General features: G+C 43.1%; 1 protein-coding gene across 1 annotated transcript in view; it reads left to right on the forward strand.

The window, feature by feature from the left end:
- The window catches only part of PPP1R3A (protein phosphatase 1 regulatory subunit 3A), a 30,143-nt gene continuing 5,454 nt past the window's right edge, over positions 1-24,689 (forward strand). Inside the window, exons 1-3 of the mRNA XM_035128009.2 lie at positions 1-855; positions 22,812-22,870; positions 22,986-23,122. Of these exons, the coding sequence (XP_034983900.2) occupies positions 35-855; positions 22,812-22,870; positions 22,986-23,122 (1,017 nt within the window). The 5' untranslated portion in view covers positions 1-34. The remainder of the gene's footprint in view (positions 856-22,811; positions 22,871-22,985; positions 23,123-24,689) is intronic.

Raw genomic sequence — 24,689 nt, forward strand, 5'->3', positions numbered from 1 at the left:
GACGGGTCTCTTTCGGTTTATATCAGAGAACCCAATGGAGTCTTTTGAAGAACCTGGTCAGGTTAGTAGGGAGAACTTATTAGAAGTTCCCACTTTAAGCGATTCTCTCTCAGAAGATGAAGATGTTAAAGCTACACTGCAGCTACGCTTCTCCCCCAGCCCCCGGAGGCGGGATTCAGATTCTTCTGAAGAAATGGAAGCAGAAGCCCCATCCACCATTGCAAGAAAAGTTTCATTTGCTGATGCATTTGGTTTTGACCTTGTAGCCGTTAAGGAGTTTGATACCTGGGATGTTCCAATTACATTACCAAATGACGACTTAGAAGACGAAGTTGTGCCTGTGGAGGAATTCTATTTAACTCCACTGTTTATACTGCCTGCCACACAAGAAGAGCTTTTGCAAAAAGTGCGTGCACAGAAAGTATGGCTAGAGTCTGTCGAGTTCCTGCCAGGGATAACATGTATGAAGGGCATCATCCGTGTTCTGAATGTATCCTTCGAAAAGCTGGTCTATGTCCGAATGTCTTTGGACAACTGGCAGACTTACTATGACATCTTAGGAGATTATGTGCCTAATTCTTGTGATGGCGAGACTGACCAGTTCTTGTTCAAGATTTCATTGGTTCCTCCTTATCAGAGAGAGGGCGCTAAGGTTGAATTTTGCATCCGTTATGAGACATCGGTGGGAATATTTTGGGCAAACAATGACAATCGTAATTATATTTTGATCTGCCACAAAAAGGAAACTGCGCCACCAGCAAAAGAGAATAAAGCCCAGGGAAAAGTTACAGATAAAGTCCAGGAAGGTGTTACAGACAAATCTATCAAAGGCTGCTTAAAGACAATACCAAGCAGGTGAGGTTGCATTTACACTTCCTTCCTTTTAAAAAAGTATTGTAAAACCTCATTCAATGATAGTTTCCCCAAAAGATGTCCCTATCTCTTCAAAGAAGGAGATGCTGTTAATAACTTTTCAAAATCTATCCCTGTGGTTAATTTTGTGCTCCCATACTACTTTAAATAAAATTTATATAATTATATATATCCCCCCCGAGAAGTTAACTTGAGGGAAATGTAATTAGTCTTACATACTAAGTGTATTACCAAAATAGTGTAAAGTCATAACTACTAAGTATAGGTGAAGCAGTTCATTACAGGTGAAACAGGTCATTCCTGATGCCTAAAATGTGGAGCATAGTTAGATTTTGATCACTTCCAATTTAATTTCATTGTAGAAATTTAGCAATAAACCTGCATAGTTGTTGTATACTCATGAGAGTTTAAATGGGTTTTGACCATAGCTGCCAAGTTATCCCTTATTTTAAGGGATTTTCCCTTATGCTGAATAGGCTTCCTCGCGAGAAAAGGGAAAACTTGGCAGCTATGGTTTTGACGATAGTTGGGAAATGTTTGAAATGCTTTTAAAGGCCCATAATCCTTTTAAAACAATTATATTGGTCATAACAGAGCTCTGGTAAAGAATCTGTCCAGAGGACACTTTGAGATGGGAGAAGTGGTGGGAAGACCACCCAGTATGCTATGCCACCAAGTTCTGTTGCCACAGAGACCAGTTTATCTTTCACCTTTAGACTGGTAACTTGGGAAGGGGCAGGTAGCAGCATCCTTAGAGGTCCAGGTTTGCTTCAGAGGTATGCAGCTGTTGACTCGTGCATGAGAGGAAAAACATAAATATATTTAGGATTTTGTTATATTTCAGTCATAAAGAAAACACACAATAAGATCTATGTTTTGGTTGCTCTGAGAAAAGCAATAATCAATTTTGTTTTGTTTTGTTTTGAACCAAATCTAGGCTGGGCATGGGAAACCTGTGGCCCTCTGGAAGTTTTTGGACTTTGACTCCTATCAGCCCCAACAAGTAGGCTCAATAGCTAATCATGCTGGGAGTTGTAGCCCAACAGCATCTGGAAGGCAACAGGTTCTGCACCCCTGATCTAGATTGTGCTGTTTCCTATCTGTTACCGGTTTGACCGGAAGTCTACAAGTGTAGAAATGTATATTGCAGATGAAATGTTGGGTCCCTAACAATCTCCATTTTCTCAGAGATTTCAGCTATCTTTTTGCAGGTTTAAAACAAGCAGCCTGTAATGGGGCCTGCTCTGTTTACATAGATGATCTGCTTCATTGCCATGGCATAAAAGAATGCACGGAGATGCTTTCTTTTGCCCAATGATCCATTAGCCCTGTTGTGGTCACAATCAGAGCTGTCTCTATATCTGAGCCACAAACCATTTGCCTAGTGGCCTCCTGACATTGGTGGGCTGCCGCAACATTGGTACCTCCTCTTTGGGCATGTTAGTGGCAGTGGGCAGCAGTTGCGCCATGATCTGTAACAAGGAACTACCATTTTGAATGTCGTTCAATGCCCTGTGATCCTTTTGGCTGCTGTTCCATTTCACAAGGTAAAATGGGCCCAAGGGAGCACAGGTGGGTAGGCAGGCCCAATGGCCAGAAGGCATCCACAAGTGGGGATGCTCAGTGATTACCTGAGGTGCCAAGGGCCTGTGGTGGGGTTGTGCAGATTGGATTTTTAAGATTAGATCCAATTAAGAAGAGCCTTGCTGGATCCGACCCGACCTATCTTGTCTAGCATCCCATTCTCACAGTCGCCAGCCAGATGTCTACAGGAAGCCCACAAGCGGGATATCAACAGAGAGGTGCCACTGAGAGTCTTGCTTTCGGACATCCCCTTAGACTCACAACTTGTATGGTGTGAAGAGGATGTGCATGAAACACGAGTCCAAAGCTCTTTAGGGTATGGGGAACGAGTTGTGCAGTTCTGTTGGATCCTGGCCCTGACCTCCAAAAGCATAACACCTACGCTGCCTTTCATCATCTGTTAGACCTGCATTTGATCATGAGTTTTCTGTAAGCTCTAAACTAAGCTCAGGCACCTGCTCCCTTAATAGTTATGACCCCAAGGGGATATTTTGATAACAATGACCTATTTGTATATAGTTGATCGTGATTCTAAGAACTCAAATATAAGGCTGACAATTTGTGACGCAACTGAATTAGTCTTAAGGGTTGAACTATGCAGGACAGTGGCAGGATTTTCTCCTCCACATGCCTGCCTGCCTTGTTCACAGATGGGGAGCAAATGTATTCATCTTAATCTGATTTTGCTGAATTAGGATGGCTTCTTCTGTGGAACGGATATAGCATGTATGTTGTCGCCCTGGTTAATCTGTGACTGTTATTATTATTAATTGAATTTATATCTTCCCCATCCTCTCCAAGGATATACAATTCAACAAATATATAATTCGAAAACCCCAAACAAAAATATTCTAAAACGGAGTAAAACATCCCAAAAACAATTACAATTAGAAACTTCTAAAAGCTACTGCAATTAAAAACACATTTCTATCCAGTGATCTCGAGGTAGCCAGGAACAGCCACAAAGGAGCATTTTCAAATTGTTCCTAAAAGTTAATAACAAGGAAAAATGCACACTTCTCTAGGGAGGACATTTCACAAATTTATGGTGAAACGGTATAATCTCTCAGCACCTCTCCAATTCACCAGATGCTCCTTTGCACTCTCATGTATTCCTTTCGTAGGTTGCCCATGTGGCAACTATAGGCCTACCTACCTGCTTCTGTAGAGACCTTCCTTGGTACCCACAGGGTTTCTTTCTTTGGCTGCACCACCTGCAGAAATTAACCTTGAAAGAGGCACTCCACTAGAGCTGATAGGATAGTTTGTGGCGTGTGCTTTGTTGCAGGCTGTGTGTGGTGTCCATGATCCAAAGGTTTTACTAGTAAAATAATGCCCCATCTCACAGGTTGTATGGGAATAAGGGAGATGTGTGGCTGACACAATCACCATGTTCTTGTTTTTGTTTTTGTTTTAGTGTTTTTTATATTTTGTTGGAAGCCACCCAGAGTGCCTGGGGCAACCCAGTCAGATGGGTAGATGCAGGCCCGGCTCTAGGTGTAGTCCCGGGGGGCGCTGCGTGGCGAAGCCGCGCGGAAGCCATGTTGCGCGCTGCGAGGGCGGGGGTGCCGGAGCGATTTCCGCGCCAGGGCACCCGACCTTCTTGAGACTGCTCTGGGTGGATGATGATGATTTGTAGTTCCAGATAACCTGGTCAACTAATTGAACAATTGTAAAATGTAATCCATTGCAGATCTTTATACATAGTCATATGTACTCATACATTTAGAGAAAATACAGAGTGTTTATTGGGCTGTATCTTCAAGCTACCTTTCTTTCTCCTTCCCTGCCCCATGTAGTTTAAATTGTTTGCTAAAGTTACCTAGAACAATTTGCAATTTTTAGAATTTTTTTCAGACAGAGATTAGGGCCCAACATTTTGGGCAAGAGGAATCTTCATATTTTTATGGACTAAGCATCATGTGTCTCTTCGTTTTTAATAAAATGATTCACTTGTAACAATGAGGTATCATTAAAAAAATATGCAGTGAATAGAAATACTTGCGTTAACAAAAGTCATTAATAAACCTTGACATTAGAATTTTGAAATCTCCCCAATGTCACAGCAATTAAGCCAATGGCACCCAGGTAACCCCCTCCCAAACTTCCTGCTTGTGGAGCATGAACAGTCTAGTAATCTGTGCTATTAAGATCAGTGGAACTTAGTATCAAGAAGTGTGTTTAGGTTTGAGGTGACTAGCTATCAGCTAATTTGATTTTTCTGCTTTCCGCAAGTGAAATGGATGTAGATGATCTCTATTCATTTCCTTCTTTAGCCATGAAGTCACCTAGATGGTGCTGTGAAAGTCATTCTGTCTCTCACGGACTAATGTCTCTCACTCTGTAGCAGGGAACAGAAATGAGACAATATTGCAATGTGTTCTGTACACATTGTTTTCCTGAAGCTGCTGCCACCCCCAGTAAGACGATTAGAAAATATTAATAATATAAATATATAATATAGCAGCCCACTGTGCCTAGGAGCTTGTAGTGCCTGCCCCCTTTCTATAGCTTGGCCCCACACAACTGAATCGTCAGTTTGTCTCAGTTGTGTCTGGTGATACTCAGAAATGTTATCAGCCATGGATGCTGGCAGACTGAGATAGAAAATGGGAAGTGAGCAGGTTGTCTTTGGTAGGGGACTAGGGACTGGTTGAGAGGGCTGTCGCTCTACATTGCCTTCAAGAATGGCTGAGACACGGGCCTTGTGAGGAGTGGACAGAAATGGCCAGAAGTCATGAGAAATCTTATCAGGGGTGCTGAGGCCAGTGGGATGGTTCAGAGAGGTGGGGCAGAGGCCAGAATTCCCTCTCATGAGGGAGTGAAGGGGATGGCAGAAATATCTGAAGCAGACTAGTGGGATCAGCTGCTAGCCCAAAACATATTGCTATGGGGTGCTGCTTCTAACTGCTTTAGGATGGGGGTACTTACCTATTTTACTTACCTGAACTAGTCACTTCTATTGTGTGCATAATGAAAATACTTGGTAGTATCTTTCCTGAGCTTGTTGCATCATTCAGGGCTCCATGGAAGCAGGGCACATTCCTGGATCAGAGTCACACATTTTCAGCTCACGATATGATCTGATTTTGTAATCTGTTCTTTTTCAAAGAAGGTAAAAGGTAAAGGGACCAGGTCATGTGGCCAGCATGACAAAGCCGCTTCTGGCAAACCAGAGCAGCACATGGAAACGCCGTTTACCTTCCCGCTGTAGCGGTTCCTATTTATCTACTTGCATTTTGACGTGCTTTCGAACTGCTAGGTTGGCAGGAGCTGGGACCAAGCAACGGGAGCTCACCCCGTCACAGGGATTCGAACCGCCGACCTTCTGATCAGCAAGCCCTAGGCTCAGTGGTTTAACCACAGCGCCACCTGGGTCCCTTTTCAAAGAAAGGCACAGTCAATTATTTTTGCCATCACTGTGTCAAGATAGTCAGATATTAGTTATATAACTCTTTAGAGCCCACGTTGATCCATCTGAAATGTTAGTGAAGGATTTTTATTTATTTTTTGGAAAGAGGTAATATGTGATGGAGTACTAGATCTATTCCATCACAGGTCTAAGATAAACAAGAGACCAAATATTTTAATATTGGAGTGTTCTAACATAAGGAACCACAACTAGAATATGCATGTAACAGTGGTTGTTGTCAATGTAGGTAGAATTTCTTATAGAAATCTGGACAGTTATGTAGGATTTTGATTTGCTGAAACTGTCTGCTTCCTTTTAAGGAAAAAAAGTAACTCATTTCTAGTGCGTAGAGCTGTGGAAATGTTTAGAAATATTAAAGTGATGGGTTCTAACCCAACTAAGTTCTACTCAGACTAGACCCATTGAAATTACTGCCCCTGTTAGCCATGCTCATTCATTTCAATGGGTCTACTCTGAGTATGTACTGTAACAACGGATACAACCCAGTGTCTGCAAAAGCCTTAGTACTAATTCATACATTTAGCAAAAGTATGGGGTACGGATTTTCCCAAGATAATGGTTCCCTCATTGCGAGAAGTGAGGTTACAGGGAACCAGACAGAGGGCCTTCTCTGTAATGGCACCCGCCCTGTGGAACACCCTCCCATCAGATGTCAAGGAAATAAACAGCTATCCTATTTTTAAAAGACATCTGAAGGCAGCCCTGTTTAGGGAAGTTTTTAATATTTAATGCTGTATTGTTTTTAACACTCAATTGGGAGCCGGCCAGAGTGGCCGGGGAAACTCAGCCAGATGGGCAAGGTATTATTATTATTATTATTATTACTACTACTACTACTACTACTGTATGTAGGATTTATTTTATTTGTTTTTTATCTTATATTTTGGAAATGTACATCCAGTTTTCTTCCTTTAAATTCTTTTGGGGCCCCCCTAAGCTATAGCTTGTTTAGCTTATACGTAAATCCAGCACTGTCTACATATCTACTAAGAGTGAAACCCATTGAGTCAAAAGTTGATTGCTCCCAAGTACCGTAAGTGTGTCTAGCATTGCATGTGTTCAGAGGCGGCAAAATCCTGTAAGGGCTGGACCACGTATCTCAGTTAACTTTTTGAGTCAGCTCTCTGTTCCTTTGAGTGTAGGGTCATGCATACCCAGAGCATCCAGTCATGTTATCATGTGACTGCCCCCCCCGCCATTGCTATTCCTTCACTTTTGACTTTTCTCCTCCCACCAGTCTGCTCCTCGCCAAATGAAAAAAACAACAACTACAAAATCTCAAATATCTGATTTTACCAGGAGCAAGTTTCTTGCTCCATATCTAAAGGGAATCACCGATGATTCGAATGAAGCCAAACTGAGATATCTACTAAATGATGAAGACCCCTTAAGATCACTCACGGTTGCCAGATTCTTGATCAGCGTCCTATCCCTAAAGAAGAAAAACGGACTCCTGTGCGACTCGGATAACCCTTTTAAACCATGATTTCTGTTTTAGGATGTAATTAGGTGATATCATCATTGATGTCTTTTATTAATTTATGAGCAGAGGGCGATGTTTATGCTGCAAATTTATTGTATTGTATGTTGTTGGTCTTTTGTTTGTTTGTTTTCTTTTTTGTAAGTTTTTGGCTGTTTTAAGTTTGGAGGTTTAAGTACATATATGTTGGTATGGGAATTGTTGTGTGATGGGCCAATGGCCGTAATAAATGTCAATCAATATCTGATTTTAAACAAGAGATGCACATTAAGATGATGAAAAAGAGGCGAATGCATATCATTTCCTTTGCTAGGATAAGTCAGAAATGCGGGCTGCTCGTCCTCCAGAAGCAGGCTGGGTTTTTGTTTTTGTTTTTAACAGACCTTTGGGTACGTCTTGTCAAAGCCTTCACTTGATAATGCCGACAGCTGCTGATCTTCTCTCTGTTTAAGAAAACTTGTTTGCCTTGTGTTTTCCTTTAAATGATTGCTCTCCAGCAATTAATAACTTTTTTCTCGACAAAAGAAAGACATGTGTTAAAAAGAGTATACGTCTTTGCATTGCTCTGGATTTTTGCTCCAAGCCCAAAATTGAAAGAGCACCCTGCAATCAGCCTGTGGCTTTGGTTAAAGCCCTTTGCTATTATTAGGAAGTGATGATGTACATGGTCTTTTCCAGTACATGGTCTTTTTCAGCAGAGCAGCTGTTCCCTGCTACTGTGAGTGTGGGCTTTGCATTTACAGGGCGACAACTGAGAAAACAGCACTCTCGCTGTTCTCAGATCCTCTTTAATATTCTTTACAACAGACCAGCAGCTACTGCTAAGAAATTCACAGTACTTTTATGGCAGCTAGGGAAGTCTTGAATGTTTGGGCACTTCTGGCAGCGAAATTGTAAAAAGAAATAGATTGCTTTTTGCAACTTCTTTGGGCCCAACACATAAATAATATCCAATTGACGTTGTTGTTGTTGTTGTTGTTGTTGTTTGCCTTTTACACTGAAGTGCATCGAAGCTGTATGCACAATCAAAATAGAAATACATATGGTAAAAATCCTACTCACCCGACTTAAAATGATGCACATAAGACGAGGCCACAGATATAACTAGTTACGCTTCAAATTAAGGACCTTGCTGTAAATAAAAATGCCTTTGCCTGGTGCTTAGAAACAGACAACAAAGGCACCTGCTGCGCTTCCCTCAGAAGAGTATTCCACAAATAGGAAGCTACTACTGAAAAGGCAAATGGAGAAAGGACAGAGGGGCTGAATATGGTGTCGAGGTTGGTTTGTGTATTGAAACAAAGACTGAGCTCAGTATCAAGAGAGACCCTTCACCCCTGACTTCCTAGCTCATACCTAGCCTACCACAAAAACCCTCTTACCTGTTTATTTGCATCCATTTGTGTGTGTGTGCAAGTTAATAATGTTTTTTAATTGCCATCAGATTCTGCACGTGCTGCTCAGAGGTTCAGAAACATTTTCTCATCACCTGAGCCAACCATTGGAGTGTGGGAAAGGATGGGGAGTTTAATCAACCATCAATAAGTAGTTCCTCTTATTAACCTGTGGTTAAACCACTGAGCCTAGGGCTTGCTGATCAGAAGGTCGGCGGTTTGAATCCCTGTGACGGGGTGAGCTCCCGTTGCTTGGTCCCAGCTCCTGCCAACCTAGCAGTTCGAAAGCACGTCAAAATGCAAGTAGATAAATAGGAACCGCTACAGCGGGAAGGTAAACGGCGTTTCCATGTGCTGCTCTGGTTTGCCAGAAGCGGCTTTGTCATGCTGGCCACATGACCTGGAAGCTATACGCCGGCTCCCTCGGCCAATAATGCGAGATGAGCGCGCAACCCCAGAGTCGGTCACGACTGGACCTAATGGTCAGGGGTCCCTTTACCTTTACCTTATTTACAATACTGTGGGTTGTATTAAGTGTTGGCCGTACTCAGACCCATTGAAATTAATGGAGATGGCTAACCTAGGTTCATTTTAATTTTTAAAATTTATATCCCACCCCTTCTCCCAAAGCCCATTAACTTCAGCAGGTCTACTCTGAGTAGAATTTACTTGGCTACAACCCTAAATCTAAAGAGTGTCAGTAAATGAAACAACTATAAGGGGAAAAAAGGACATAAATCCAATACCAAATAAATCCAGACATACAGAAAATATATATACAGTATGTGTGTGTGTGTGTGTGTGTGTGTGTGTGTGTGTGTGTGTGTGTATACTGTATATATATATATATATATATATATATATATATATATATGTGTGTGTGTGTGTGTGTGTGTGTGTGTGTGCGTGTGTGTATGAATGAGAAGGTACAGGCATGGTATTTATGCAGTCACTGTGATGTAAAAGGGTAATTTTTTTGGAAAATGCAGTTACTTATTAACTTACCAAAATATTTATACAGCAATGTAAAAACTTTTAAAAGCAACCATTAAAACGAATGGCTACTCCAGAACTATGTAGACCTGCCAGCATTTAAAAACCATAATTTATATAACAGTTGCAAAAAAAAACACCTACTACCGTATGTCTTTAAAAATGCTGACTCATATACCATCAGCCCCCAGAAAGGGAAGTGCTCATCTGTGGCTCATCTGATCTTGACCATAGTTAATAGAGAATAGTGACAGGAATTGTGGACCACGGCAGCAAGACACACAGCACCCCCCACCCCAACATCAGGCTCTGAGCGTCAATCAGCTTCCTAATGTGAATGTAAAATGTGCCTTTGGCTGGGGTGCTCATTTCCATTACAAAGACCCTCTCCTCCACTTTCTCTTGCATATGAGAACAATGATCAGGCACTGAAATAAACAGCAAGAGAGAAGCACAAAAGCAAATTTAAATGTGTGTGGAAGGCAAATGCTCAAGAGTGGGCGTTGTTGCAGCCATCAGAGAGGCTGGCTCTGTTGGCCGTCCAACTGGTGTGTAATTGGCTACAGCTGGGAGGGAAAACCCTGGCGCCTTTGTCAGACAAGCACCAGAGCACACAATAAACAGTGATGTGCTCAGTTTTTCATTTACCAAGCTGCCAGTATTGCAGCTGGCCATTTTATGTCTTTCTGCCATGAAAACTCATGCTCCCCCAAGCCGTCAATGATATGATTTCTTAGTGAGCATGCTTAGAAAATTGGCCTCCCCACCAAAAGTAAATTTCTAGTACTCATGGTGCAAAGCAAAATGTTGACTAATGTCATGTGTGTGTGTGTGTGTGTGTGTGTGTGTGTGTAATTCCTTCTCCTTTTCAACACATGCCTTTGGAGCAAATGCACTCTGTTGTTTTGTAATGGATATGGGGAAGAAGCTGCAATTTGAAAGGCGTTGTGAGAAGATACACACTTCTTGTGCTCTGCAGGTAGTGCTGAAACTCAAATGAGTTTAGAAGCCACTAGAGCATAGGTAGGCAAACTAAGGCCTGGGGGCTGGATCCAGCCTAACTGCCTTCTAAATTCGGCCCACAGACGGTCCGGGAGTCAGCGTGGTTTTACATGAGTAGAATGTGTCCTTTTCTTTAAAATGCATCTTTGGGTTATTTGTGGGACCTGCCTGGTGTTTTTACATGAGTAGAAGGTGTGCATTTATTTAAAATGCATATCTGGGTTATTTGTGGGGCATAGGAATTTGTTCATTTTCCCCTCTTCAAAATATAGTCCAGCCCCCCCCCCAAGATCTGAGGGACAGTGGACCGGCCCCCTGCTGAAAATGTTTGCTGCATTAGAGTGTTGAGAAAATGTTCCTTATCTCTGGAAACATTCAATAGGATAAATAGATCTGGAGAAATTATTAGTCAGACTGAAGGGTGGGAAACAAGCAGAGCAGGAACTAGAGTAGAATGAAACTGGTTTGATCATACGCATCTCCATGGTGAGCAGAATGGATTGGCCAGTCCAACACACACCGTTTCTCCATTCTATTCCCAGGCTAGGAAGCAAGAGCAAATTTTGCAGTGCATAATGGAGTTTTAGCAGTGCATACTTTTTTTTTTGCAGGCAATGAATTCTTGCTGGACATCAAATTGGTGTGCCTAATGATGCTGCCTGTAACTAATGGATGTAAGCAGCAGGTCTCAGACACAGGCATGTTGAAAGAGCCAGAAATTCAGGGGACTCTTCATTTTGATCAACGTGTATCATAGAATCGTAGAGTTGGAAGTGACCCCGAGGGTCATCTAGTCTGACCCCCCTGCAATGCAAGAATCTCAACTACAGCATCCATGACAGATGGCCAACAAACCTCTGCTTAAAAACCTCCAAGAAAGCAGAGTCCACAGCATCTATCGAAAAGTTCTACCTGATGTTTAGTCAGAATCTCCTTGCTTGTAACTTGAACCCATTAGTTCAAGTTCTAGCCTCCACAGCAGCAGAAAACAAGCTTGCTCCATCTTCCATGTGACAGCCCTTTAGATATTTGAATATGGCTATCGTATCACCTATTTTCCAGCCTAAACATACCCAGCTCCCTCAACTGTTCCTCATAAGGCTTTCTAGACCCTTGATCATCTGTGCTGCCCTCCTCTGAATACGTTCCAGCTTGTCAATATCTTTCTTAAATTGTGATGCACAGAACTTGACACAATATTCCAGGTGTGGTCTGACCAAGGCAGAATAGAGTGCTACTATTACTTCCCTTGATCTGGACACTATACCTCTGTTGATGCACCTTAGAATAGCATTATTTTTCTTTGCTGCTGCTGCATCACATTGTTGAGTCATGTTAAGCTTGTGGTCTACTAAGACCTCAAGATCCTTTTCACATATACTACTGGTAAGCCAGTTGTCTGCTGCCTTATATTTGTGCAGGTGACTGAAGTATGGTGTACCAATGAACCAAATTATTTGCCTTTGGTACATTCTGTTGTATCTGCTGTTTATCCCTGGTTATGCTTTACTCCCTAACCCACCGGGCCGCTAAAGGGCAAACCCTGAATTAGATCACCAAATCAATACTTTTAATAAAACCTTAATTCTCATTGCTATATCCATATTCTATGCTACATCCTGACACTATAGATCCTTGGAAAATTCAGATTTGTGAATTCAGATGTGAACTGCCCTTTCCAGAATAATGTGCAGATCACAATGTGGCAATTCATTAGATTTCACACATCTCCAGTTACAGAGATGCAGTTCTCAGATCTAAAATAATGTACCAGAATGCATTTAAAGAGCTGCATTTTGAGATAAATGCACTGGGGGGGAAATGCACACCATGAGAGAATATATACATACAAACGCCCTTTTGCAGGCAATTACATTTAAATACACACTTAAATGCAAACCCCTAGATTAGTGCAGAAACAGAACATGTTTATGAGTGAACGCATGCAAAGTGACACAGATGAAAAATAGACCAATCTGCTGGTGTACCATTCTGGTCACCATAAAGAAGCCCATGGAACAAAGCAGGCCAATTGTCACAGCACCATGAAGAGCTTTCTCATGAATTTCTAAAACTTCCCAGACTCACATTTTAAATCCCCTCCCCATTGGTCAGTTGCTCTCTAAATATTGAACATGATCAGCATGCTAAACAGCTCAAATATCATGCTCAAATATACTCATCTGCTAATAATCTCCAAAGGTGGTAATTTGCAGTGACCTTAGGCATGTAAGCCTTTAATGTTAGTCTAATATATGACTACAACAACAACACCATGGGTGGCGCTGTGGTCTAAACCACTGAGCCTAGGGCTTGCCGATCAGAAGGTCAGCGGTTCGAATCCCCGCAACGGGATGAGCTCCCGTTGCTCGGTCCCAGCTTCTGCCAACCTAGCAGTTCTAAAGCACATCAAAGTGCAAATAGATAAATAGGTACTGCTCTGGCAGGAAGGTAAACGGCGTTTCCGTGCGCTGCTCTGGTTCACCAGAAGTGGCTTAGTCATGCTGGCCACATGACCTGGAAAAACTGTCTGCAGACAAACATTGGCTCCGTCGGCCAGTAAAGCGAGATGAGCGCCGCAACCCCAGAGTCGTTCGTGACTGGACCGAACGGTCAGGGGTACCTTAACCTTTAATATATGACTAGATAGACAAATATTCTGGCCCATACCTATCTCTGGAGACAGTCAAGAGCTGGTTTCCCTGTCATACACTACTGACTTAGACTCCCTGTATTTACTGTATTTTAATTTTTTGTTGGAAGCCGCCTAGAGTGGCTGGGGAAACCCAGCCAGATGGGCGGGGTACAAATATAAATTCCTCCTCCTCCTCCTCCTCCTCCTCCTCCTCCTCCTCCTCCTCCTCCTCCTCCTCCTCCTCCTCCTCTTCTTCTTCTTCTTCTTCTTCTTCTTCTTCTTCTTCTTCTTCTTCTTCTTCTTCTTCTTCTTCTTCTTCTTCCCTGTCCTACACTTCCTGTCTCTTTCAGGCATGTACTTTATAGATGTGAAGAGTGTGTGGTGTGTGGTCTATTAGGGATGTTTTGGAGCTCTCTGTATCCTAGAAGAAGGTGCTACATTCTGTGCTGCCTGCTCTTTTTCACACGGGGCACTGATCACATGAGCCAGCTGCTCATATGAGTTGAAAATGAGATAATCAGTGGCAGAACCTTGTGAGAGCATTGGCCTTCATGTTTGCTGCCATTCATGCAGCAGACTGAAGCTAAGGATTTACAAAGCAAGAATGATAGTGAACAATGTGGATTAGTGAGTGTGATGCCCTCTTTATTTCAGCCAAGTGGGCCTTGGAGTTGGACTTGGGGCACCTTGTCTCCCAGGTCCAATGCTTGTCTTTTAAGCTCTGGGTGGCTTTGAACAAGAACACCCTGTCTGCATTACCATTGCTCTACTGAAGCATTCCCAGGGTGACCGATTATGGACTCACCTTAAATACTGCTCCAAAGAATTCAGTACCTCCTACCACAGGGAATATCTGATGGGACTGTAGAGAAAATAAAGAAACTCCTGTGTACAACCCGAGGGCACAATCCACTGGGAACGTACCCTGCCAAACTCTGTTGAAATGAATGGGAGTTTTGCAAGAGTTCTTGCAAGGGCAAGGCTCCATTCATTTCATTGGGCTCATTCAGGAGAACATCCTTGGGCCACTTGGCCCCAAGAGCTTAACGTGTTAGTATCTCAACAATTAGAATATTTCCCCCTTGTTGTTAACCCTTAACAACAATCTTTCTGCAGTTTAAACTCATTGCCTTTTGTCCTGTTATCAGTAGGAAAAGTGGAATGGTTGATCTCCCTCTTTGTCAGAGATAAGTTTTAATATTTGCAAACTGGCAGCTTAGTCTCAGGGCTGTCGCAGGCAGAAGTATTTGCAAGTGTCGGGTGAACTGAAACCGCCTCTTGCCCAGTTTCTGCAAAGCCACACTGGAATTGTGCCAATCCCTGCTAGTCCGAGCCGATTAAGAGGATCAGTGCTGGCTGCACAGCCGGGCTGCTGCCAAATCCTGCTTACCAGGTGGAATAATGCCGGGTTCTTGGCCCTGCGATGCTGACTATATTGACAGGGAAAGAAACACATCTTGCACAGTCACCTTAAAAAAACCATTCCTCTTGTTAACTCAGGCAAACGGGTGTTGAGCTGAGTAACGAAGGTAAATGCAAGCTCGCTGACGATTGGAGCTTGTGATGAAACTTTTAGATGACCTTGTCACGAACAGGAAAATCATGGCTAAGACATCTCCACCTACATGCCAAAAAGGTTATGAAAACTAGCGGTCACTTGATACAACGTAATGACTACCCAGGAATGAGGTCGTGTTCCTCAGCACAAAGAAGCCTTCAATTCCTATCTTATGCCTCTGGCACTCTGACCCTGGGTATATGCATAGAAATGATAAGGCACAGACTGGAGCGCGACCCCAGTGGTATCCTATGCGATGTGAGGTCAGAACTCTCCTGCCATCATGTATGGTTCAGGAATAGTACATTGCTGGGTTGGTTCTAATATGCTTCCATCTCTGCCCATTTGGGGGTGGTTGCTCTTCCTTAATGTAACAGTCACTCACCTTGCCGAGAGAGCCTACCCAATGCTTATTTTGCTGCATCTTAATACTTATTGAGTGGTTTAGTAGCTCACAAGTGCAGGGCTTTAAGATCCACTTTATTCTAAGAAGTTAAAAGAGCGGTCAGCATAAAAGCATCTCAAGAAGTGTTGAAGAGTCTGAAAGTGGAGGGCCTGTTTGTTACAATGGGAGGATCGCTGCCAAATGATGCAGGATTGCCCCTTTTTAGAAGGCAACACTCTCGGTGATACTTTAGAAATATTGCTCTTGGGGGTACTTTAGGAATAACCAGCAGAAACGCAGAAAAAATGCCTTACCACTTGTACGTCCTCCTCTGAGAAGATGTTGACCTTTGCTAACTTATATGAATCCATGATTCCTACACGCACTAGTGGCTCTGTTCTTTGGAGAATGGGAAGAGAAGTGTTTCTATACCTCAACTCATGAGTCAGTCAACTCTGAATACCGACTGAAGCTCGAAAACAGCGAAACAATCTGTGCAATTATCTGACAAGCATAGGGTTTAATTTGCCTCCAGTTGTACTGTAACCACACGTAATCCCTTATCGAAACTTAATGTGGTCCAGTAGAAAGCTGATATTTCTCAAGAGAAGCCAAACCTAGTGTACCAGAGAGTGGCACTAAGGTTTTGATCCAGAATGGAACCCCTACATTGGAAATTTGTGTAAACAAACAAACAAACAAATGATATAAATAAGGGTAAAGGTAAAGGTAAAGGGACCCCTGACCATTAGGTCCAGTCGTGACTGACTCTGGGGTTGCGGCGCTCATCTCGCGTTATTGGCCGAGGGAGCCGGCGTACAGCTTCCAGGTCATGTGGCCAGCATGACAAAGCCGCTTCTGGCGAACCACAGCAGCACATGGAAACGCTGTTTACCTTCCCGCTGTAGTGGTACCTATTTATCTACTTGCACTTTGACGTGCTTTCGAATTGCTAGGTTGGCAGGAGCTGGGACTGAGCAACAGGAGCTCACCCCGTCACAGGGATTCGAACCGTCGACCTTCTGATCAGCAAGCCCTAGGCTCAGTGGTTTAGACTGCAGCACCACCCACATCCCTACTTATTGGCTTACTCCACAATAAAACTACCTTTGTGCATTCCAGTCAACATACAGTATCACCACATTTGGGGGGGGGTCCCAAATAAGTGTACATCTACATAACTAATATAACATCTAATTTCACAGGAACAGGATTTAAGTCATCTTTTGCATCTGTGGCAAATGGTACAGTATAGGTTTGGGTTTGCACCTACTTAGTATGGAGGAAGTGAGACAAGTCTGACATACATGGTGTGAGGAAGAAATATAGCATTTACTCGTGAAAACTGAAAACAGGATCCTGGGCTTTTAATGGAGCAGGGAACTGGTGACATGATACTTGCGTCCTGCACTACAGATATGAGGCATCGCTCAGCTCTCAGAGCTGCTGTGTTTAATGCTATGTATGTTTACAGGGTCATTAGCAGAACAGATGCGATTACAAAATTTTGACTGCTTATTCTTTTTCTGTCCAAAGCTATACTTCTCTTGTCCTAAATCCAGTACTCTGCAGGCCCCACACCAGTTGTCTGTGCTTCCTGACCTTCCATGTGTGGGAAAATCTCATTTTGTTTTTCCCTGGGCTTTCATTGAAGCAGCAGACATCCGAGAAGGCTGCAGAGTACAAACCACCAAAGAGAAGATTCATAAAATGGAAGAAAGGACTAGCAACCCATGCCCTCCTCAAATGTAAGGGAAGCAAAACCCAAACTCTGCATCTCACCCACGAGTATTTCACAGAAATATTTTCTTTCTTTGAAATATTTTTCAACACCATCCCTCCACCCCTTAATAGAAGAATGTGGGAGAATAATACCTTGTAATTAAATATGACAGGTATTTTAAAAGTCATTCCATCACCTCTGTCGGAACCTGCACATGAGCCAATAAGTTCTTTACCTTCTCATCAGCTACACCTTTTATGAAATTCAAAACTTCACTGAAATTCATAAAACACAGAATTTGGATTAAACATTAAGGTTCCTGTGGTTGTGGATGTTGATTATACCAAAATCCCTTTCACATGTTTAGCTCTGAACTGGCAGTTTTTCTTGTCGTGCCATTCTTAGCTACCACCATTAGTCATTCCTACAGTTTCTCATAATATATGTAGCCTTGTTAGCTTTTAAGCTCCATTTGTGGGGAGCCATCTCTGCTTATCAGTCCCATACAGGGCCTTACCCAGGATAAAAATTAGGGGGGCAAGGGGCGGGAGGGGAGGGGCCACAGTGGGAATGTGGGCAGGGCTATGTTGCCTGCGCCTCCCAGTCTTCCGAGGAGGCAGCCCCAGGCTCCCGCTCCCGGCGCGAAGCCCCAGAGGTGCGTGGGGAACGCGAGCCTGTGGCTGCCTCCTCCGCGCCTCCCCGGTCTTCCAAGGAGGCGGCCCCAGGCTCCTGCTCCCGGCGCGAAGCTCCAGAGGCGCGAGGGGAACGCGAGCCTGTGGCTTCCTCCTCCGCTTACGCTCCCCACTCCTGCTTAGCGCTCCTCCGCTTACGTTCCCCGCGCGCCTCTGGAGCTTCGCGCCGGGAGCGGGAGCCTGGGGCTGCCGCGCCTGCGCCACTCAGCCTTTTGCTTCTGGGGGGGGCAATTGCCCCCTCCTGCCCCCCTGCCTACGCCCATGGTCCCATAATATTTACACGAGACCTGCTGAAAATGTGAAAGCTGCAGATGCTTGATGTCTTGCCCTGCTCCAAAAAAGCTTCAATAATCCTGCATAGCGCAAAACAAGGCCAGTTGGAGACGGCAGTTTGGGATGAGCAGAAAACAGTGGGTAGCCAGGATCCAGGTAGGTCAGACTGGTTAAAGGTGACCCTGAGAAGGCTAGACTTGAGAAAGGAACCTGGGACTAAGCCCAGAAGCAATGTAAGTTGCTCAGGAAAGGCCTGAGCTCACCTGGGCACCTAAATATTGACACAGAGCCCTGCTTACCCCTTAAAGGGTAAGAGGGGTCCTGGGCAGCTGGAGATACAAATGAATGGTGAATCTGGTGCCTTGGTTTAGCAGTCTAAATCTCCATCGCCAGAGGAAAGTGTTGGATTTTCTTGTTTTGGGTGGTCTGCTAAATGCTCTTTTTCAGACTAGACCAGGCACCCCCAAACTTTGGTCCTCCAGATGTTTTGGACTACATTTCCCATCATCCCTGACCACTGGTCCTGTTAGCTAGGGATCATGGGAGTTGTAGGCCAAAACATCTGGAGGGCCGCAGTTTGCCATTGGATACAACTCAGTGGATTTTCTGTGGGAAGCGACTGTATGGGGCCAGGAAATTGGAAATATATATTTCCTTTTGTGGTTTTCACATATCCAGGGCACTTATCCAGGGCAGAGATGTTGCTTGATGATAGAGATACTGTTTAAATAAAAAAATTCCTTCCAGCAGCACTTTAGAGACCAACTAGGTTTGTCATTGGTATGAGCTTTCGTGTGCATGCACACTTCTTCAGATATCTTCTAAGGTGCTGTTGGAAGGAATTTTTTTATTTTGTTTCGACTACGTCAGACCAACACGGCTACCTACCTGTTTAAATAAAAACATTATTTGTCCAAAGCAACTTTTCCCACTGTGAATAAGATACTGGTGAACTAAGGAAAGAAGTAAAGGCTACATTATAAATTTAAAAAGGTGGTGACAGGTCATGTGTAGATTGTTGTAGCCAAGTATAAATTTAGCAACCTGCCGCTGAATATTTTTGGAGAATTATTTCAGCTTGCCTGCAAGATGTTTGAATAAAATGGAATGGAAAAAGATGTATAATTCATTATAACTCCAGGATTTTCCCTAATGGCAATATATAAATGCCTCCCCTAGCCAAATGGAATTATATAGGGCAGAATCTACAAGACAGCTCTCCTACAGCAGAAGTTCCTATAGTTGGGAGGAGGGGGGGAATAAAACTGGCAAACTGTAAGGCTGGAAATGGAGCTGAAGGCCATCTAGTCCACGTTAGGATGTTGTTGTTGCAAACACCACTAAAGCAAGGATGCAGAATCTATAGCCTTCCAGATGTGCCAAACTACATTTCCCATCATCCCTTGTCTTTGGCCATGCTAGCAGTCATGCATGTTGTTTCTCTCCATTGCCATGTGGCAGCATCAGTGGTAAATGTTGCAATAGGGAAAAAATACAAGAGGCCTCCATATTTAGTTATAAAGTACATCTAACTATTTCAAGTGAAACAGGCACTTGCTACAGAGGAACCTGCAAGCTGTTTACTGATTTAGCTTTGTAGCAGACTCCTCAAAGGTATACTTAGGGGTGGAGGCATAGCTGCCAAGTTTTCACTTTTCTCGCGAGGAAGCCTATTCAGCATAAGGGAAAATCCCTGTAAAAAAGGGATAACTTGGCAGCTATGGGTGGAGGAGAAATTTGGTTTTGTTTACATTTTAATGAGAATCTACCTAGTTCACACTTTTTGAACCAATACACGAACTGAAACAAAGCCATCCTAAGAAACTCACTCTTCTCTGAATTTCATGATGCAGTTCTCTAAAAATGCACGTCAGAGAGACATGCATAAAAACACATTATACTAGTGAACATAGCATTCTATTAAGGAAAATAACATGCAAAAGTGTATATTTCAGTCACAACTCAAAAAAGTGTTTAATATGGTAAATTTGCACCAAAATGCTCATGAATTTTCATGAGGGTCTTTTGTTTTTAATTGCAAATTTCTGCAGAACCGTGGTGAATGGGGTGTTTCGTACGAATCATCTTATATATTTTTGAATGTTTATCACGAAAGCTGCCTTGAGACCGTTCTACCCAGAAAGGCAGCCTATAAATATACTCAAAGTAAAATAAAATATATTCTTCATTTCTTCCATCTATACTTCACCTCTTTGCCATCCTGGCACTCGAAGCAGCAGACATAGGGTTCTCAGGAGGTCTCCCACTTAGGCACTGACCAGACTGATATCTGGTTAGTTTTAGCAAGGGGGTGCATTGTGATCAGCTGTGTGGCACCTCAGAAAAGTAGATCTGTGTGCCAGTTGACTTGTGAAAAATTCCCAGTGATGTGATAAATAAACAAGTGATTTTAGGGACACATTTGGCCAGGGGTGGGTAACCTTCTTGACCTGAGGGCTGCATTCCACTTTTATGTGGGGCCAGAGGCAAAGGTGGTCAGAGCACCAACATGAATTTTCCCACCCTGGCACTGTGTCTACTATTCATCACCACTTATTGGCTTAAAAAGGTAAAGGTAAAGGTACCCCTGACCATTAGGTCCAGTTGCAGACGACTCTGGTGTTGCGCGCTCATCTCGCTCTATAGGCCAAGGAAGCCAGCGTTTGTCTGCAGACAGCTTCCGGGTCATGTAGCCAGCATGACTAAGCCACTTCTGGCGAACCAGAGCAGCGCATGGAAACACCGTTTACCTTCCTGCTGGAGCGGTACCTATTTATCTACTTGCACTTGACATGTTTTCGAACTGCTAGGTGGGCAGGAGCTGGGACCAAAGAACGGGAGCTCACCCCATCGTGGGGATTCGAACCGCTGACCTTCTGATCGGCAACCCCTAGGCTCAGTGGTTTAGACTCCAGCGCCACCCACATCCCTACTTATCGGCTTACTCCACAATAAAACTACCTTTGTGCATTCCAGTCAACATACAGTATCACTACATTTTTTTGGTGGGGGGGAGGAGATGAATAGGGTTCGGATGATAAATATGAAACCTTTGATTGTTTTAACTGAAGCCTTTGTTAGTGAGCTACACAGCTAGCTTGTGAGTCAGTTGTACAAAACATTTGCTTTTGTACACCAGCAATGATGTAAGGTTAGGTGTCACGGGAACTACTTGGGTTTCCTTCCTTCCTTCCTTCCTTCCTTCCTTCCTTCCTTCCTTCCTTCCTTCCTTCCTTCCTTCCTTCCTTCTCTGACCATCACAACAAACATTCTTTGTAATATCAATTTCTAAAAATGCTTTCATTCATGTAGGGAAAGACATTGGCATTTCAAATCAGAATTCTCCGCAAGCTGTGCCAAAGCAGTCTTTCCCAAGGCACAAGCTATTGAAGAGCCTGGGTATAAATAACAATAAAAGAGAACAAAACAGATGGCCTACCTCTCCTTGTCCTCAGCCACAGAACGTGCAAATTAATTTGAGAATGGAGAATGCATGCGACAACACAATTATTGACAGCGTAAGAACACAGTGTGTTGTTGGAAGCTGTCCTCAGAATTCAAACAGAATCATGCCCCTGTTGTGGAATGTGCTGAGCAAGTGGTTCTTGATATAGTTTGTTCTCACAAATGTGGGTCTTAATAGATCTAGCAGTCATATGCCAGTATATCTTCTTTAAAGGCACAGAATGGCACGAGCGACCCCATATGGCTCTCTTCAGGATTAAGACACCACTGTTTGTCACTAGGGCTGTCTTAAGCATATGTGGAGCCGGGCTGCAAAGATCTGCCCGGCGCCCCCCCCCCCCAGGTTGCCCAGTCCCAGGCACACAGGAGGGTGGAGCCGGCCGACCGCCTCAGCGTCTTGCTTTCTTGGTCACCCCTGAACTCGCAGTACAGAGCTGCCCGCAGCAGAAGAGCCCGCCGCGGCGCTCCAAACTCAAATCCCGGGCCCCGGACTCTTGGCCTGGCACCCCTGAGACCCCGCACCCGGGTGCCCTGCACCTCTAGCGCCTATGGATAAGATGGCCCTGTTTGTCACATTAGTTTGTTGATCAGGCATTGACCTGGATAGATGAGTCCATTTACTATTGCATTTTAGCAATATTATTTATACCCTTATTACATTTTAATATTATATGTGGGATTAAAGTTGTATACCCTCCCTATACTACTTAGGAATACTTAGTATCTTCTTTTTATCTTCAGCGAACACAGTTTCTGAGTTCAGCTTCGGCGGTCAGTATACCATTTGTTGAGTCAGACCAATGGTCCATCTTGTTCAGTATTGCCTACACTGGCTGGCAGCAGCTGTGCAGTTTCAGGCAGGAAGTCATTCCCAGTCCAGTCTGGAGATTGAACCTGGGAGCTACTGCATGCACAGCCATTGATCTATATGGCATACACAGAATGGATCCCAGTGAATTGCAAACAATGTGATTAATGGACAATTGCCTCGTGGATATGGCCCAATAAACAACGCAAGGCATGGGATAATCAGTCTTTGGGGGGGGGGAAATGTTTTGTCCCTCTGGTTTCATCCCAACTCATTTGGAAAGGACACGAAGATGTTAGGCTACCTCTGGCAACTGCCAGGGTCTTCCTATGGTGGCCTCAGACGATGATACTTCAAGCCACATTGGAGCCTTGATATTTAAAGATATGTTTATGAGGAAATGCTAATGGCTTATTCTACCTCATTAACTTTGATGCCATTAGCATTGCAGATAAAAAGATTCCGAACTTAAATTCTGGGGAGCATCACTGACTTTCTTTTCTCTCTTAATAGTAAAGACGAAACATTGCCAACAGCTGATGAAGACATATGCAATAATTCCAGGAGTTTAGGTATAAAACCCCATTCAATTAGTTCTTCCTTACCGCACATCTTAATTTTTAAAAGTGACAAAACATTCTGATATATATGTGTGCGTCTCTCTCTCTCTCTCTGTTAACTCTACAGAGTCAGACATCCCCAAAATTCTTTATTCGCACGTGGATGATAATGAAATTCAACAACATAAGGAAAATGAAAGCAGTAAAGATGTAGAACGTAACGAAGATGATAATGAAGATAATGAAAAAGAATTAGAGTTGTTGGTAAGTGTTGTGCATTATTCACTTAACGGTTTGGTAATTTGAACCCATTTATTCCTCCAAGAAATTTAGTTCTTCCCCAGCTTCAACAGTGCTGATACACTAAGAGATCTGCCAATGCTATGCCAACACCAGAGCTTTTATTGCATCTTTAACATGATCGGTGGTAAAAAGTGCTTTGATCCAGCCTATTCCATTAGGTTCTGCTGCCCTTAATTCAATAACTTATCTCTTTTCTTCTTTTTATCACAGGCGATAAGGGACAATTTGAGAGCCCTAGAAGACTATTTCAAAGTCCTGTCTCTGTGATCAGTGTACACATGTATACATTTTTTGTTCAGTAGACTTCCTTTGTTCTACATGTAGGCTGCCTAACACAGACTATGACTGGATGTAGATGGCTGTTTGCCCTGCAGTGGCTGCTTGTAAGCTCACCACAGAGCAACAGCAATGATGAGGGGAGTCAGTTATCTTGGCATCCGGCCAAAGGGTAAGGTGAACCATGCTGTACCTCACATCCCTGGTATGACAACTTCCTCTTTTCTTCCTGCTTATGAACCTCTTTAAGACCAATATTTGTGCACATCTTGGTCGTGAATCTCACCTGCCAGCTATAAAATATACATTCCCAGCATCTCTGATTCATATCAATTCCCTTGTAAACAGCAAGCATTTAACCTTGCTGTTCAGGGAGGCTTTTTAATGTTTAATAGATTATTGTGTTTTATTTTTCTGTTGGAAGCCGCCCAGAGTAGCTGGGGAAACCCAACCAGATGGGTGGGGTATAAATAATATATTATTATTATTATTATTATTATTATTATTATTATTATTATTATTATTATTACCTGTGTGGGTTGTCCAAAATAGGCTGCCTTGCATTTTGTGACAAGAAATGACAGCAAGTCTGGAGCTCATATCACTTGTGGGCACATACCTAAATAAGTATGGAATGCAATACTGTTTGTCTGAGAACACAGGAAAGCTGAAACCCACAACAGGACTTGCAGCCCTTTTGGACAATGGCAATAAAATCATTTTGGCAATAAAATGATTTTTTCACATATAAGCATGAAGACTCCCTTTCTCTAACTTTAGGGTAGTTAAGAGTTGTCACAGGAGGATTCACTGTCTGAAAATCAGCATCTTTGTAAATTTATTTTTTTAAACTTTTTTAATACAAAAAGACAGAAATAAGAAGCTGGGGTGGGGGAATCACAGGATACTCCTAGCATTCCCTGAGACAATGAACACACTAAAATTTAACAGTTTTTTTTAACAAGAAGGGGAAATCAAAGTGATCATCTGTACAATAAATGAAGAGTGTATATGTATGTCATTCAGATTTTAATTTACCTTATGTGCTGCGTAATGAATTAAACAATGGAGGCCTATAATAAATGGAAATGCAAGCAAATCTTTGAAACCCATAGGCAATTGCTCACAAGACAGCTCGGCAGTTGACAAGTAACATGAGCCTTATGTGAGAAGAAGGGAAAAATCGTAAGATTTGCATATAATTATTGAGATCATGCAAATGTCAGTTATGAGGAGGGAGAGAGAGGAGGGG

The sequence above is a fragment of the Zootoca vivipara genome, chromosome 10 (genome assembly GCF_963506605.1).
Source record: "Zootoca vivipara chromosome 10, rZooViv1.1, whole genome shotgun sequence".
NCBI lineage: Eukaryota > Metazoa > Chordata > Lepidosauria > Squamata > Lacertidae > Zootoca > Zootoca vivipara.